Source organism: Bombus pyrosoma, linkage group LG13, assembly GCF_014825855.1.
Source record: "Bombus pyrosoma isolate SC7728 linkage group LG13, ASM1482585v1, whole genome shotgun sequence".
NCBI lineage: Eukaryota > Metazoa > Arthropoda > Insecta > Hymenoptera > Apidae > Bombus > Bombus pyrosoma.
Window position 1 is genome coordinate 2,231,113 of NC_057782.1, and position 16,116 is coordinate 2,247,228.

Below are 16,116 nucleotides of genomic sequence, written 5' to 3' on the forward strand. Positions count from 1 at the left end.
ATCAACTCGGCCCAGCACCGAGCTTTCGCGATCTTGATCTCCCGTTGCAGAGCCCGTCTCGTCTCTCGGTAGTCCTCGTAGCAGCGGGAGATCTCTTCCTCGTCGCGGGTCCGTCTGCGGCGACGCGCCCTCAGAAATCTACGTCGGGCTCGAACGCAGCTAGCTCGCAAGTCGGCGATCGCCGGTGTCCACCAGTAGATGCAGCGGTCGCTTCTACCGCCCGGCACGGAGCGCGGCATCGAGGCGTCGCACGCCGCTCTCATGTATTCCCAAAGCTCCTCCGCCTCCTCGTCGACACTGGTGATGGTGGTGGTCGTCGTCCGTGTGTCCCAGTTCCAGATGAATCGCTATATCTAATTGTAGCCGTCCATACCGTAACTATTGTAAGTTTGTGTATGTTCAACCTCTTTATTAACAATGTGTTTACGACCGTTACTTATATACCTATCTCTACGAGCACCCGTCAAATTGACGGGTAAACGAAAATACACATTTTCTTTAAAAAATCGATTTATTCAAATTAAGTCTGAATTGAACAATATTAGGCTTCACGTTTAAATAAATTATTAATAAGTAAAAATTTTCTAAAAATTATCACGAAAATGATAACAATAATATTAATGGTATAGGGTAATCATATTTATTGAGCACATTTTTTGCAAATATACTAAATTTTGTTTGTGCGTTTTCTGCATACTATCTTTTTGCAATATATACAACAATTATTGCTTCTATTTTTTTTGCAGAAAAATGTGGCAACTTTTTCGCACTCCTGTCGTTGAAGGTGACAGAAATGAAGCGTCTGATCTTTGGCAAATGTTCTCCTTGTTTTCTCCAGCTAATCCCTCGGCTAAACAAAATATAAACTCCTTTCTGAATATTTTCGATCCGGTGCACTCTTTATATAATATCCACGTGTTTATCGCTGCCAAATCTAGAATATTGAAAAAAACTTGAAGAGGCCATCGAAAACTCCCTGCTTTCACACTATATTTGCGTGCCATCTGGTCAACAAACACCCAGCAGATCTCACAAAGGATATAACCTAACAAACACGAAGATGATACCCCGCTGGGGGTAGCCACCCACATGATAATCAAACAGCTAAAAAATTCTACCAAATGTCCAAATTGGACAAATTATGAATGCAAAGTATTAAATAAAAAAAAAAGAAAATCTGGTCAACGTCGTCCACAGCAAACTTTGTTTTGACTTTGTCCTTTTTTTCTTTCGCTGGTTTTTGCAGTTCTCTTTTGTTCGATGGTCCTAACCAAACTTGTTTTTTATCGTTGTAGATATGGTTCGGCTAATTTTAATATTACTATGAGCATCGAGTTTCATCTTTCCCCATAAAAGGGAAACCATTCAAAATATATTTTGTTTGGACGTCAACTGCTAACCAAAACTTAATGCCAAATTTATGAGGCTTATTCGGCATATATTGCGTAAACCTGCATCGGGCTTTTGTTGGAAATAATTGTTCATCTATTGAGATATTCTCATATGGCTCATAACAAGCCTGGCTATTACTTATAAATCTGTTCCATATTTCGGATATGAGCGCAAATTTATCTGTTTGTAATCTTTCGGATCGTTGGTCTTTTTTGTCAAAGCGTATGAATCTCAGAATTTCTGTAAATTTTTCTCTGCGCATTGTGTTTGCGAAGAAAGCGGGTCCCTATTTTTTCGACCATAGATAAGAAGCTTTCAATGATCTCGCTTCATATGCGCCCCGGGCATATAGAATTCCTAGAAAACTACGAAACTCAGCAACTGTGATTGTCCAGTCTTTTTTTCAAAACTCGATGCGCCTCGGTTTCAGTGCAATCTTTTATGTGTTCCATTATGTGTCTGTCAATTATCAATTCGAAAGCACTAATTACATAAACCGACATAATATTTCTCTTAGCATAGCCAGTAGGCCCTGCGATATCCTTGAATATCATACGAACGGGCGTCCTACCCCTGAATCCGCCTGCTTTCAGTTTTATCCACTGTGTTCCGTCAATTGCAATTTCAATTTCACCCATTACATTTTGGGATGTGCTTGGAATGCTCGTCCTTTCATCCTCGGAATCAGAATTAGAAAAAATACGTATCCTTCTCTTGTTACGACACACTTTCAAGAAGTTTTCCTCTTCACTATCCCAAGATCCTTTTATCTCTCCATTTTCAATGTATTCAGGACTTTCACTGTCAGCTATGCTTTGGCCTAATTCATATTGATCTTCTTTGGAGATATCCTCAGAACAATCTTCATTGATGTTGACAATTTTGTTCAATATCTTATTATATCTCCTGGATTTACTTATGATTGCTAGAAAAAGGAGATAAAAAAATACTGAGCCCAAGTTCAATTACCCTATTGTAAATACTTACAATAAGTAGAGACTGTCCACAATAACTGAAGCTTTTGCACACTGTCTTTGAAAAACGTTCTTACACTGTCACTGCAGAAATAATACTGAAGATCGTCTCTTGCTTTAGGGGTTTCTTCGGCGATAGTCATAAGCGATTTCGTTGAAAACGAAAACACTCAGGCCATACAATCCGCTTTAGTTTACATTATCGAGGCCCGATTGAGATAACGAATTGGAGGCATCTTAGTAAAGACTTTTTCTTTCATTCTTATATTATTTACTAAATGTCCAACTGAACAAATTGTAAAGTACAAATCAAACAATAAAAAAAAAAGAAAATTCTTATATTTATTATTGGAAATCAGCTAGGCCGTCAATTTGACGGGGTTCGTAGAGATAGGTATACTAGATACAAATTTCAAAAATTAGGAAGCTTAGAAAAAAATAATTGTGTATAAATTCTTTGGATGAAATTGTGGCGGCACCCGCCGCCACGGAACTTTCCGTTGGCTTCGCGACACAAAGCGCTATGTCGTCAAAGCGCAACATCGACGTGCCCAATGTACCGTCGATATCCCTACGCTTCTTTCGCCGAATCCTCGGAAGAACACATACGCAGCAACCACCACGGCACATCTAATAAACGCGTGCTAGTGGAGATATCGATGGGCAGCTAAGGGAAGAATCTGTTTGTTCTCGAACAAAAGATTCATTCCGTTCCGGGTTGCGAAGTACGTAACGTCTCCCGTCTCAGTGTGAAACAAAATCGTTAATCGTTGTTAAACGTCATTCGCTGTTAATCGTTAATTGTTGTTAATCACAATCGTTAATTGTTATTCTGTTGACTGTTAATTTATTAAACGCTAATAAACTGTTATTGTTAAACGTCGAGAGTATAATAATCGCTATATGAAAGCATCGCGATATGAAAAGATTCCATCGCTATGAAAGGAATGAAGTGTGAAAGGGATTCCATATCTGCCTAATTACATATGTACTAGTGTATTACTGTATCACTGGTGTAGCAACGTATATCACTGGTTTTAAAAACATTCCTATTTTCCTAAGTAAGTAGGTAGTAGCAATTTTAGTAGCAAGAATATCATTTTCACAGCTCCCTTAGATATCATGATCTTAAAGAATGATGTACTTACATAGAGTAGGCCTTGTTATGGTTATGTCGAAGCTGCAGGTAAAGAAACACCAACACGAAGATTTTCACAGGTAGATTTCACCTCCGATAAAGAGTTTATAACCAAACACAATAGTACTATAAGTTAACTAAAGATATTACAGTTTTTGAGATATAAAATTTTGAGATATAAAATGCTATGATACTGTTGCACCAGTACGAAGTTGCTGCGTACAACTTCAGTCGTACTGAAGATGTCTCTGGAAGCGAAATAGATCGATTGTTCGATCAAGCGGTCGTTTCGCTAACGATTGTGAATATTTAAAAAGAGAATTGGTCCCCGAACTTCAAGAAGCCCGTCTCGTTCTATACAAAAATGTATATTTTTAAAAGCGTATAGGTCGTGTTGTTGATTCATTATTGTACCATATTAAAGTCTGTAAATAAATAATGTATAAAAACCACGTCGTGCATTGAATAGCTCCGACGCAACAATATACATATTTGTAAATAACATGGAAAATTTAAATTGATCTTATATGAAATAAACATAAGAGGAAAGATTCTCCAGTAGAAAATAGTAAACAAATACATAAAACATTACTAGAACATATACCTATTTGGCAGATGGAAGTCCGAGGAGAATTTATTTATGTTCTATAAAAAAATATAAAACTTATGAATATTTTGATTTTTCTAGTCTGTCGTCGCCAAATATTCAACTAATGCAACCGAACGTATACTCTAATAACTATTTCTGTTACAAACAAAAGCATTGTTCCAAAATTTCTATTTGTATCACATATTTTCAAAAGATTTACATATATGTATCTTTTTATCTATTACATCATTCTCTTCTTCAACTATTTCATAAGAAGTTAGGAAATCAACAAAAAGTGATCTTGTAATTTTCTCGTATGATTCTCATATGTATTCATATAATATTTATTAAATATATAAATGTATATAAAAACGTGTTATATGAAGTACTATCTGTAAATAAATTTTTATATTTTTATAAAATTTGATCACATTTACTCGATATACATACATATATATGTGTTGTTACGAACAAAAATTCATGTTATAATTTATAAATCTGTTTAATTCTCGATTTATAAGAAACGAATGTTTACGTATAATTTTGCTAAACTAAACTCTCTTGTACTTTACGAGTTAACGGATTTTCAAGCAATTTAATTACGTAAACGGTATATAAGAGATCGTGTTTGTGTTTCCAGGAATTAGTGGATCGAGTTACGTTTCGCAGCGATAAATTCCGGTCTGCTTTCAGAATTTCAATCTATTGTGTGCACTTGACAAATGGAGATAGTATTTCTACGGAATTGTTAGCCATTAAAAAAATGAGAATCGTAAAATTTAATAAACCAACGTTGGTATATTTTTCTTTCCTTTTTCCCCGTAAAAGTTTTATAACTTGTTTCATTCGGTAAATTGGCTTATTGGCGTAGGTTCATTTAACACGTAGACGGACACGTTATCCCATTTAAAAAAAGTCAATATCAATTATGTTACCGCATTGTTGTAATTAAACATTGTGGAATTTGTAAAGATTTAGTGCGTAATCGGAGAAGATCAATCGAGCGTCTTTTCTATAACCACCTGGGTTGATCAGATACATGAAGTTCTTTGGTTATCGTATTGTGGTGATTTTCCACACTGATTCTTGTAATGACTACATAGTCGCCTTATTTTTTCGTAAACCGATTTTATTATGTAGGTTTTTGCGAATATACCTTGGAACACTGACTACTGTTTTAAGAATTATAAATTGAAGGCTTTATAATTGATTTGTATAGCAGCAGTGTGTTTTCGTGTGTGGAATGCTTAATCGAGTTTGAAATGTTTACTAGTAAACCAGTGCATACTTTCCCTTTTAGTCTGAGTTTGTCCTGTCTTTTCGCGAATGTGATTTTTCCAGGTAAATTTGGAGTTCAGATATGGACCTAAATGACTATTTTAGTTTGTAGTACGATACGTAGTATGGTTGAGCATAATGGGAAGTATACTGGCTTTCTTTAACGTGAAAGTAATATAATTGCATTTGTTCAGGATTAATATCATTCTCCGTTGGTTTAGCCAAAGTTCAACGTTTTGATGTGTTTGTGAAGTAAATGAGAAGCTGCCACGGAATTATCGTGAGTAGTTATTATGGCTGTGTCGTCTGAAAATGTAAATAGTGCACTATCTGGACCACTGGAGTTATCGACTTGTATAGGGAGGTATACAGAATGAGCCTAAGACGCTACCCTGGGGAACGCCAGGTCTGATTTTGTGAATGTCAGAGATACTGCCTTGTATTTTCACCAAAAATGTTCTGGTCTTGAGATAAGACTTTATTACATGATAAAAGGCGATAAGAAGGTTTAGTTTTATTTTATATAGCAAGTCTCCATGTCATACTTTATCAAACGCTTTTTCGATGTCGAGAAATATAGCTGTGGAATATTGTTTTTGTTCTGCAGCTTCAGTAACCTTGTTTCTATCACCTACCTTGTTTGATCGTAGAATGATTTCTCTAGAAGCCAAATTGGTGCGTAAAAAGACCTTTTTATGAAATGCACACCTCTCAAGCACGTTTGACATTATTGGAAGTAATGAGATAGGTCAGTACAATCTTCTTATGTTGCGTATATAGCATAGGGCAACGTAGAGTAGGTAGGGAAGTATTTAATTCCAAGCATAGCATTAAATTTCGTTATATTATAAGCATCCTGATTGCTTTCGAAGAAAGTTCTTTAATAATTTTATCGTTAATTAAGTCCAAGCGGAGATGTTTCTAATTTTAATGTCTGCAATCATTTTCTTAACTTTTTTTACTGTAGTACTTTTTACGTCTTATGAATCTTTTGGGGTTGTTTCCGCGAGTAGCGTCGTAATTGTGCTATTTGCGAGTATATTTGATTCTTTGGTTTGAGATATTTTATGTAGATATTTGGCCAAGGTAGTGGCTTGTTTTCGTGAATTTTTGCCCAAAAATCGCCAATTTTCCTTACAGATGGTAGTAGTAAGATAGGTGTTTGCAACCTGTGGTAGCTTTCCAAAAGGAGTATTTGATTGTGTTGGCACATGAAATGCAGGACATTGATGAAACGATGGAAATAATTCGTTAGAAACATTACATAGATAAAGCTTGTGAAACGGATAAATAATATCGAAATCTTATAGTGATTCGCGAAAGTACACTTGAACTATGAATATATATTACGTAATATCGATGGTTTATGACACAAATATCGTATATCCAGCTTTTGTAAAATTTCAGTTTTTCTATGCAGCAAATAGTTCTTGACGGCTTCTTTATGACGTATAAAAATTATACTTATGTATGTCTATTTCATAAATTTATTAAAAATAATATTTCAGTTTACTGCATTTAATGTATATGTATAGAGATATTTTCGAGAACCGTCCACCTTTGACATTTTATGTTCCTAAAAGGGATCAATGCACAATTTGCAATTAATTTTATAATAGCATTGATAAAGATAAATATAATGCAAGAAGTATTTATTTAATTATGAGGTATCATTGAATTTTTAGAATTGTTTGTATCGCGAAAACATTACATTGGATACAGAATATTTGTACCGCAAGCCACCGTTATTATGTACGTCCGTAATACAAAATATTTTGAAACTTCAATAGCGTTGCAATAATATTGCAAAAAGCATTATAACATTTAAACAATCAATTATTCGTTATACTAATAAGTCACAGTATTTATTGACATTAATTGTACATTTAACCACTATTCATTTTTGTAAGTTTGTATTTGCAATAAATATTAGAAATATATTTTTTGTTAATATTTTCTTTATTCATACTATAAAAATACTAATTTTTGAAAGGTAAAAATATACGATTTTGTTTGCTTAGAACGGAATAAAACTGAACGGCGTCCATTTTTTTAAATATATATGTATATATATCTCTGTTTTATTTCTATTGTTTTGAGTTTTCAATACAATAAATTTAAACAATAGGCAAACGTACGCGATAGGTACAGAAGTGTAGTTATGATTTATGGTGTGAATACTATGTATTTTGTAAATTTTTGATAAATTTGAAACGATTGATTTAATCATGATTGTAAGTATCTATGTTTTAAATAAACAACGTAGGATAACTAGATATGAAATTTACCACTTAAAAAAAAAGCAATTTGAAAGGATTATTGTAACAATAAGTGTCCTACGTTTATTAATTATGACATATAATTTTCATGAAAACAAGTTAACATTTAATTCCCTTTCAAGGCAGGTGCAGGTAATTTCAAGAATCAAGATAAATCACACAAAATTAACTCACTCATGCTTCTTGAAAAGAAGGTCCATTATGTCATACGTGTAATACGAAAAAAATTGTGCATCACTTCATCTTATCTGAAACAAATGTTTTGTTACTAGATCATAATTTAATATTAATTTCTCTTCATAGCAATGTAATATAGAAATTAAGAACTCAATGTGAGAATACATATAAGTGTAAGAAATAAAGTGTAAGGAAAGTAGAAATAAAAATGTAACAACCTCCTTGTAATAGTACAAATAAATTTCATTCATACACTTATTTATATTAATTCTTCCTCTATAAAACAGGACTGAAGAAATTTTAATAAAATATAATTACTAAGTCGCCAATAACATATTACAATAGCTGATACGGCTATTAACAACTGGTTAAATATAAAACTTCATTTAACCAATTTGTTTGGTACTCAACACCCAATTTCATATTAATTTCGAGGTCCAACATATTTTTCTTACGTTACTGATTTTACGTAATTTGTACGTATTTATAGTCTCTTCAGATTGCAGATTGTTTTTATTATAGTTATACATGATTCATTTTATATATTTATTTAATCCATGTAGTGTGACGTGAAGTTGTTTATCATTAAATATAGATGTCGCTGTAACATTAGCTATTTCCTTCTTCCAAAAATATTCGTATTGTTTATGTAAACATGCGTAGAATTCTCAAGGCAGGAGAAATAAACATGTAGGTTAGTAGTTTATGATTTCGATGTCAATGAATCTAAAAATATAACGCTTATAGGAAAACAAAATAGCTTTACAAGGCTTGACAAATTCACTATAAATTCATTCATATCTTGCATATTGGCTTTTAAAAATCAACGTGATCGGGTCATAGGGGTATTTTACTATATGTAACAGTAGCCCACGAGGGTATCCGCACTGTAGCACGTTGGCTGCCACGACACCCGTATTCGGGTGTCAGCAAAGTTTCTGGTCAGGCCGCGTAACCCATATTCGGGTGTCGCTTATTTGACTACTTGCGAAGGATCGTCGTCGGTATTTGAAAAGATATTCCATAATAATAAAACTGTTGAATTGTTATAAAAGTAATACGAAAATGGTTTGTTATAAAAGTAGTACGAAAATGATTTATTAAAAAAATTATTTAGACTGTAAAAATTTAAAGCATCCTATACATAGCTCAGATTTGTCGGGACAATTTGGTCAATAAGTTGTTGTTTTCTTCAAATCCTTTTGTGCCATTGTTCGGTCCATTCGACGTCCTTTATTTGCATAACATAGTTTGCATGCGCGTCTAATGCTTCTTCCGGAATCATTTTTCCGAACGGCGATATTATGCCGACTCCGTCGAAGACAAGGATTTTTTGTATTTTCAGACAACCCTAATAATTTTGCAACTAATAATTGTCTAAATATTCTAATATTTATATTCCTCCTTGTTGCAATTTTGTAAACCTTCAAAGCATTTACAACAGAAATTTCCAGAAGGAGTTGAATGCCAAGTTTTCTGTACCATTTGATTCCTTTTCTAATTGCGGTGGCATAAGAAAACATTTGGTCGGAAAAATCTATACCACACTTTCCTTTGTTATATTCAACAACAGCTAGTGGTTTTAATGTTGCGAACAAACGAAACGAGAGATCATTGTTGAGACTGCCGCTTGAGCGACTCGCATTACTAAAATATCGATAGGAGCACCTAGCAGAGAACGCTTGGTACTGCTGCACGCGTGTCCTGACGGAGATTTTTTTGAAAACACGCGTGGCAGTCAACGTGTTAGGAAGGTAAGGGCGTTACTGAATACATATATGATATTTATGTGTATATATTATTCTACATATTTTATCGTAGAATTGCTACGTATCTCAGTTAATTTAAATTATAAAGAAAAGTTATTTAGATATTATTCTTGACAAATTTCCCTTTCCACTCAATATGTCTTACAAAACAATTAATTATTTATGGATTTCATGCCTTCTGATCAATAAACGTAAGAACAATATGATATTATATTGTTAAATAAAATTACTACTTGATACGTTTATTCATTCTGTGAAACCTTTTTCAATACACGTTCTAAAATAACTTATTTCCATGGAGCATTTATTATTTATTTATTTAGTGGTTTTAATGTTGCGAACAAACGAAACGAGAGATCATTGTTGAGACCACCGCTTGAGCGACTCGCATTTCTTTCTTTGAAAACACGCGTGGCAGTCAACGTGCTAGGCGTAGAAAATTTGTATAAATATATCATCATGTGTTATACGAAACTTTTTGAAATTTCATTAAGACCGTTATGAGATAAGATTAGCGTGATTATATTGATAAAATCTGAAACGAATTTGAAAAACCGTACACACTACCGCAACAACAAAAGGTATTAGTACATATCTTGATCTCCCAATGATGCGTCCTTTTATAAGGTTTTATTTACATATATACTATTGTGCATGAGTATCTGGATACTTTCAAACAATTGCAAATATATAAATAAGATACATTTCAAACACGACTCTTTAATATAATTTTCGCCTCTGATCCTGTCTTAAGCAATCTTAATCTTAATCTGCCTTAAGTTAGTGGATATTGAAAAAAAAACAATAATTGATATTTAGTACAAATAAAGGAGCCACAATTGAAAGTGGATGAAAATTATCCATCCACAAATATCTGAGTTAAGCGATTTTAAATGTCAAATGTAGCCTGATAAATGTTAAGATTTTAGACTGATTAAAATGTGTTGTCGATTGCATTCTTAAAGTTTCTATTGATTTTATGTAGTACCAGCTATTTATTATATTCCCAAAGTATTACGTTTGCTGTACCATGGAGTGACGAATATCCATCATATGAGTATTGCCATTTTCAGTCCCATACAACCTGGTAGTGTGGCTAGTGGATATGCATAAAGCCATTTTCTCCTCCTCGTGTAAAAAAAGCTATTTATATTCCTTGTTTCAACTTCAGTTCAGCAGAACATTGGATCCCAGTTATGACAAAAAGTCTTCTATTATAGCGTTAAAAGTATAAAAATATCAATGCTTTGATTGTATTGCACCAAGTTTTTAAATATGATGTATGGTAGTGTATAATGTGTATGTGTATCTTCGTTTCCATATTGTCAAATTTTTATACTCGTATGAAAGTATTACAAAATGATGCGAAATTTGGTGCACACGGACTTGATTAATAGATATGCAAGTGTTAAAATGAAAACGGTAGTGTGCAAATACGTTTTGTAATCATTGTCGAAATTACAAGGTATTTGTTGCAATCATAGTAAAAAAATGCTATAAAACATGCAGAGTGATCTAAACATATCATTAGTGCCAAAGATGATTTCATTAAATATTTTGATTTATTAGTATATTGAATAATGCAAAGGTTTTCGAATTATAGCAATTCGAGTAATAATTCGAGGTTCTGTAATTTCTCCATAAAATTCATAAATTTCGCATAAATGACTACAGCAGAGTGTTTCAAGTGAGAAAATTACCTGCGTCAAAATCATATCCTAATTTCATAAAATGTAATGCGTTCATGAATGTCTGAAAGTAAGAAATGATGAAAATTTATTCCCAGTATATTCTTGAAATTTCTGTTTATACAACAAATTTACATAACAATACATGAAGCTAAGTTATAGATAATTTATCGTACCTACATGCTAAAACAAATAAAAAATGACATATGAAGGTTTTACATACCTTAGTTTTCGAATTGTGGATGATTAAAGAAAATGTTCAAAGTTCTTGCTCTGTTTCCTCATTAGAGTAAAAACGGATTCAGTAAATTTAACCCCGGAAGTATGGAACCTGCCTTTATGAATCACTCTGTATAATGCATGTATCCAAAACGAAACCTGAACCGATTGCAAATTATATTTATAGAATACGATACGCATCGGTTTATCCAATAAACAAAATGTTTATTATAACAATGTAATTTCATAACATGCAAACTGGGTTGAGTAAACATAATTTCTTTGTTTCGTGTATAACGCGCAATCTAATATTTTATAAATATACTCGAGTATGAACTCGAGTTATCATTCTCTCTTGTTCATTATCAGCAATACTTTTCTTGGTCTTTAATCTTCAAAGCTTCTCAGAGCATGCACAAGCATATCGCGTGCAACCAGTTAATCGAAATATTCATTATAAAAATTTAGCTATAATCGATCGAGAAGTGTAACACTATTTATAGCGTTTCGGTTATCGTTATTTTCCACGTGGTTGTTACATCGTTATTTTTATCGTAACGGTAAGTTGAAGTGGATACAAGCTACCGTAATGTAAATATTCATATTTCAAAATATAATTGTTAAATGTAATTTGTGATTTAGGTTAATGTAACATTGAATAATTTGTCTTTAGTTCATGAATGAAACAAATATTTTCTATTAGCTTCCATTATTTCTTAAGTGAGTGAAAATAAGATCAAGATTTTCTCCTCTATTTTAATTTCTCTACATAAATACGATATGTGTTATATATGAAAGTATAGTAAATCACAAATATGGTTAGCAAAAATTAGGCAATAACAATGTGTAAATATTTCCTTCTTATTTCCTTATTTCCTTCAGTTTAATACTATTTACTCTGTGTAAATAATGTCTTAATAACAGGTACTTATATAAATGAAAAAGGATTTTATATGTATACAACAATAAAAGGATTTTATATGTATGTGTTTTTACAATATTTATACATATGTTGTTTCAATTTCTAATTTTCACATAAAATTTATCTATACCATTTTATAGAAATAAAAATGTTTTGTTTAATATTAATAAAAAATTTTAACATTAAGAATGTTTATTACAATTTCTTTCGTAATCTTGCAATGAATACAGCTTGGATCAAGTTTGAATAAAAGAGAAATGTACCTATGCGCTAAAACAAGGGAGGAATAAAGAAAGAGAAGAATCACCCGTTCAATCTTATCTGTCAGAAACACGAATTCAGGCTTATTAATCTATGTCTCAGATATTTTAAGCTCTACACGTGCTGTGAAATATAAAGGTGCTTGAGTTAGAAACTTATATTGGAACGTAATAAAACAAATGTTTAATACTTAGTTTGTTGCAACATTCCATTCATAGGAAATTACATTTTATTAATTATTCGATAAATCAAGTAATCAAAAACAATAAAATGTATTATATAACAAAAGAATCGGAAAATCAAAGTACATGTTTAATTTTTCTCTTCAAAATTAATTAGTTAAATAAGATAAAAAATAATTCTGTTTCTTTAAGAAGGTTTTGGATTAAATTGTTTCAAAATCTCAACAATTGTCTTTTCTTCATTTTTCTTCTTTTATTTTTTTGTCATACAATTATAATAATTGTAAAGCGAGGATGATTATGCTAAAAACGATTCAAACGCTGCAGCAATCCAACTTGTCTCATTTTTCTTAATATTCATACATACAGTGGAATAGTTTCAGGATCTATAAATTTTTTTTACTATTATTTAATTTGTATTTTACAATTTGTCCAGCTGGACATTCGGTAAAATTTTCTAGTTTAATTGCTAAATAACATGTGGATAGCTACCCCCAGCGGGATACCATCTTTTTTATTTTACAATTGTGTAAATAATAACTTAAATTATTGTAACAATAAATTAGTATTAAAAATAATGACTTTAATATTGATAATGAGAATCGTGAAATCAGCAATCTGCTACTATGTACCAAACACGATAAATTTAGATTAAATTTTGTATACTATTACAAGTTACCAAATCCAAATTAATGTCCGTTTACGCTAAAACAGATACACAGGTAGTGCCTTACACCTTTCCCAGTCTTTCACGCGATAAGCTGAACGAAATAAAAGTTAAAGTATCTATCAAACTAACAGTTTTCCGACATACACAAGTAAGTTAATTAATTATTTACAGAGGACGTCGAGCCGCGTCGATTAATCATTAACGTATTATCACTTTTTAAACAGAAGACGTGAATGTCCGCCTGTGTTTACCAAACGTTAATGTCAACGGTTGTGAATCGTCGTCTTTTTGTTATGAAGTGTCAACAAGAAATATGAATCATCGTCTTTTGTTTATGAAACGTGAATTCACCCTTCTTGTTCATAAAGTTTTCAGTTGTATCGAGCATCGTTAAGGGTGATAAACCCTTCTTCTTTGATAAATTGTTTTAGTTATCGTACATAACAATAATATTCCTAAAAAATATTCGTTACACATTTATGAAGTACCTTCCGATGCAGTTTCAGAATCGAGGCTACACGTATGCAGAATCATGCGAAACCACAATGTGTTTACTTCCTGATATTGTGCGGGAAACGCGACCACGTGCATGCGGCAGCGTGCGACCCAAAACGTGTTAAAGGTACACGATTTTCAAAAAATTCAAAAAAGCAAAGTCGACCTTCACACGACATTTATGCGTGCGCCGACGGAAAAACTAATAACATCAGAATATGCTTCCCTTGAAGCCATTCAACTTTTCTTTGAAACATTTTTTGGTATAGTTAATAGTATAGAAAATATTTCGATTTAAACTCGTAGGTGTCTCATATGGAGTTTCTTCGCGAGAAATTTATTGCTTTCTTTCTGACTTATCGCGTAATACAATGTACTCACTTTTTATGTTTACTGGCAATTTTCTTCGGAATCTCCATATGCGTTTCTTGCGTCTCATATTCTGTCTTTAATGTTCATTCGGCGAATGCAACTCAGTTAGTTACAGGTTGATTGGAATCCATTTGTCACGTTTAGTAGACATTTTTCCAATTCTATGTTCAAGGATAAATCGTGATACCGCACTACATGTACCTACATTCATGAGGGCACTTATAAAAACTTAAAAAAATTGGGAAATTGATTAGGAAATGTCCAAAATTATTATAATTATTAAATTATTATTATACTACTATATTATTAAGTGTACTATAGTATTAAATATATATTAAATGTACTATATACTGTGTTATATTATATCATTTTGCTATATCAATATACGATATCTTATATTATATTAATATTTTTGTGAGAAATACAAATAAATCATTTTCAAGTATTATTATTATTTATTTATTATTTATTGTTGCTTAGTCCGTGCCTTCCCACGTTGGACGAGCTTTCAGTTTTACATCTCTTTTACCTATTTCGCTTCTTATATATCTACCTCCCCTCTTATCCACTCTATTATATTGCACTCCCTTAATTATTCTATCTCTAGAAACTAAAAACTAAGAACTAAAAACTATTGCAACTTTTGGGCTTTTGCCTGCTTGCTGTGCTTCCTTCTTGCGTTCCTCCCCGTCTTGTACTGCCCTTCTCTTCTCTATTATTGCTTTTAGTTCTGTTAATCTCCAGCCTCATTTAGTGTTTTTTCTATGTCCTTTGGTCCTCCCGTTATTTCACATTCTTCTATTACATGACTCAGGTCTCCTTCTTTCCTTTTACATAGTCTGTATCTTTTTTCTCCCCCTTCTTTCCAGTATTCCCTCGCTTTGGTCTCGTTTCCACATTTGAATCTTGCTAATATTTTTCTGTCTTTCCACTTCATCCTCCCTTCTAAGTACTTTGGTAACTCTTCTTTGGCGATTTTTCTGTAATGTATGTTATATTTGGATTCCCTTATCCTTTCCCCCCTCTCTTCTGCTTCTGTCTTTCTTCTTTCTTCTATAATTTGGTCTGCTGCTATCCTTTCTTGCTCTTCTCTTGCTTCCATCTGCGACCCTCCATTTCTCATCTCTTATAGTGCCTTCTTTCTCTTTCTTGCTCTTTTCTCTTCTTTTTGCTTTTTCTTTGATCTCTGTTAGCTTGCATTCTTCTATCAATATATAATTTGTTGTTGTCATATCTAAACCTAAGATCCATTTAATATATCTTCTTTGTATTCTATCCAGTTTTTTTCCATATTCCAGCCCCATACCTCTGCTCCAAACAGCGTCACGCTCTCTAACAGTGCTCCAAACATCTTCATTCTCCTCTTGTAGTCCTGTTTGAATATTCTTTCTCCCACGCTTCATGTTTTCTTCATTGCTATTGTTGCTCTCTTTCTCCTGTCTTGTATGTGTTTCTCATCACTGCCGTTTTTCTGTAGTATGTACCCTAGGTATCTTATCTCGTTCACTTCTTCTAATTCTTGCTCTCCCCATTTCCATTTTCTTTGTCTCCTTTTGTTCCTTCTTTTTTCGAAAAATATTATCTTGGTCTTTTCCGTGCTCAGTTCCAATTCGGTTTCCTTTAAGAATTTTTTTAATCTTTTTAGCATTTCCTTTAGTTCCTCTTCTCTATCCGCCATCAGCACAATATCGTGTACATATGTCAGTGACCA

At 32.7% G+C, this 16,116-nt stretch overlaps 2 protein-coding genes across 2 annotated transcripts; both read right to left on the reverse strand.

The window, feature by feature from the left end:
- Positions 1-1,766: 1,766 nt before the first annotated feature.
- Positions 1,767-2,509, reverse strand: LOC122574363. The gene is made up of 2 exons (XM_043741878.1): positions 2,380-2,509; positions 1,767-2,317 (listed from the first exon to the last, which is right to left on the reverse strand). Exons 1-2 carry the CDS (start codon positions 2,507-2,509, stop codon positions 1,767-1,769), a joined length of 681 nt encoding a protein of 226 aa, XP_043597813.1.
- A 12,629-nt stretch (positions 2,510-15,138) lies between these two features.
- Positions 15,139-15,528, reverse strand: LOC122574209. The gene has a single exon (XM_043741508.1). The coding sequence runs from the start codon at positions 15,526-15,528 to the stop codon at positions 15,139-15,141; it is 390 nt and encodes a 129-aa protein (XP_043597443.1).
- Between the last annotated feature and the right edge of the window lie 588 nt (positions 15,529-16,116).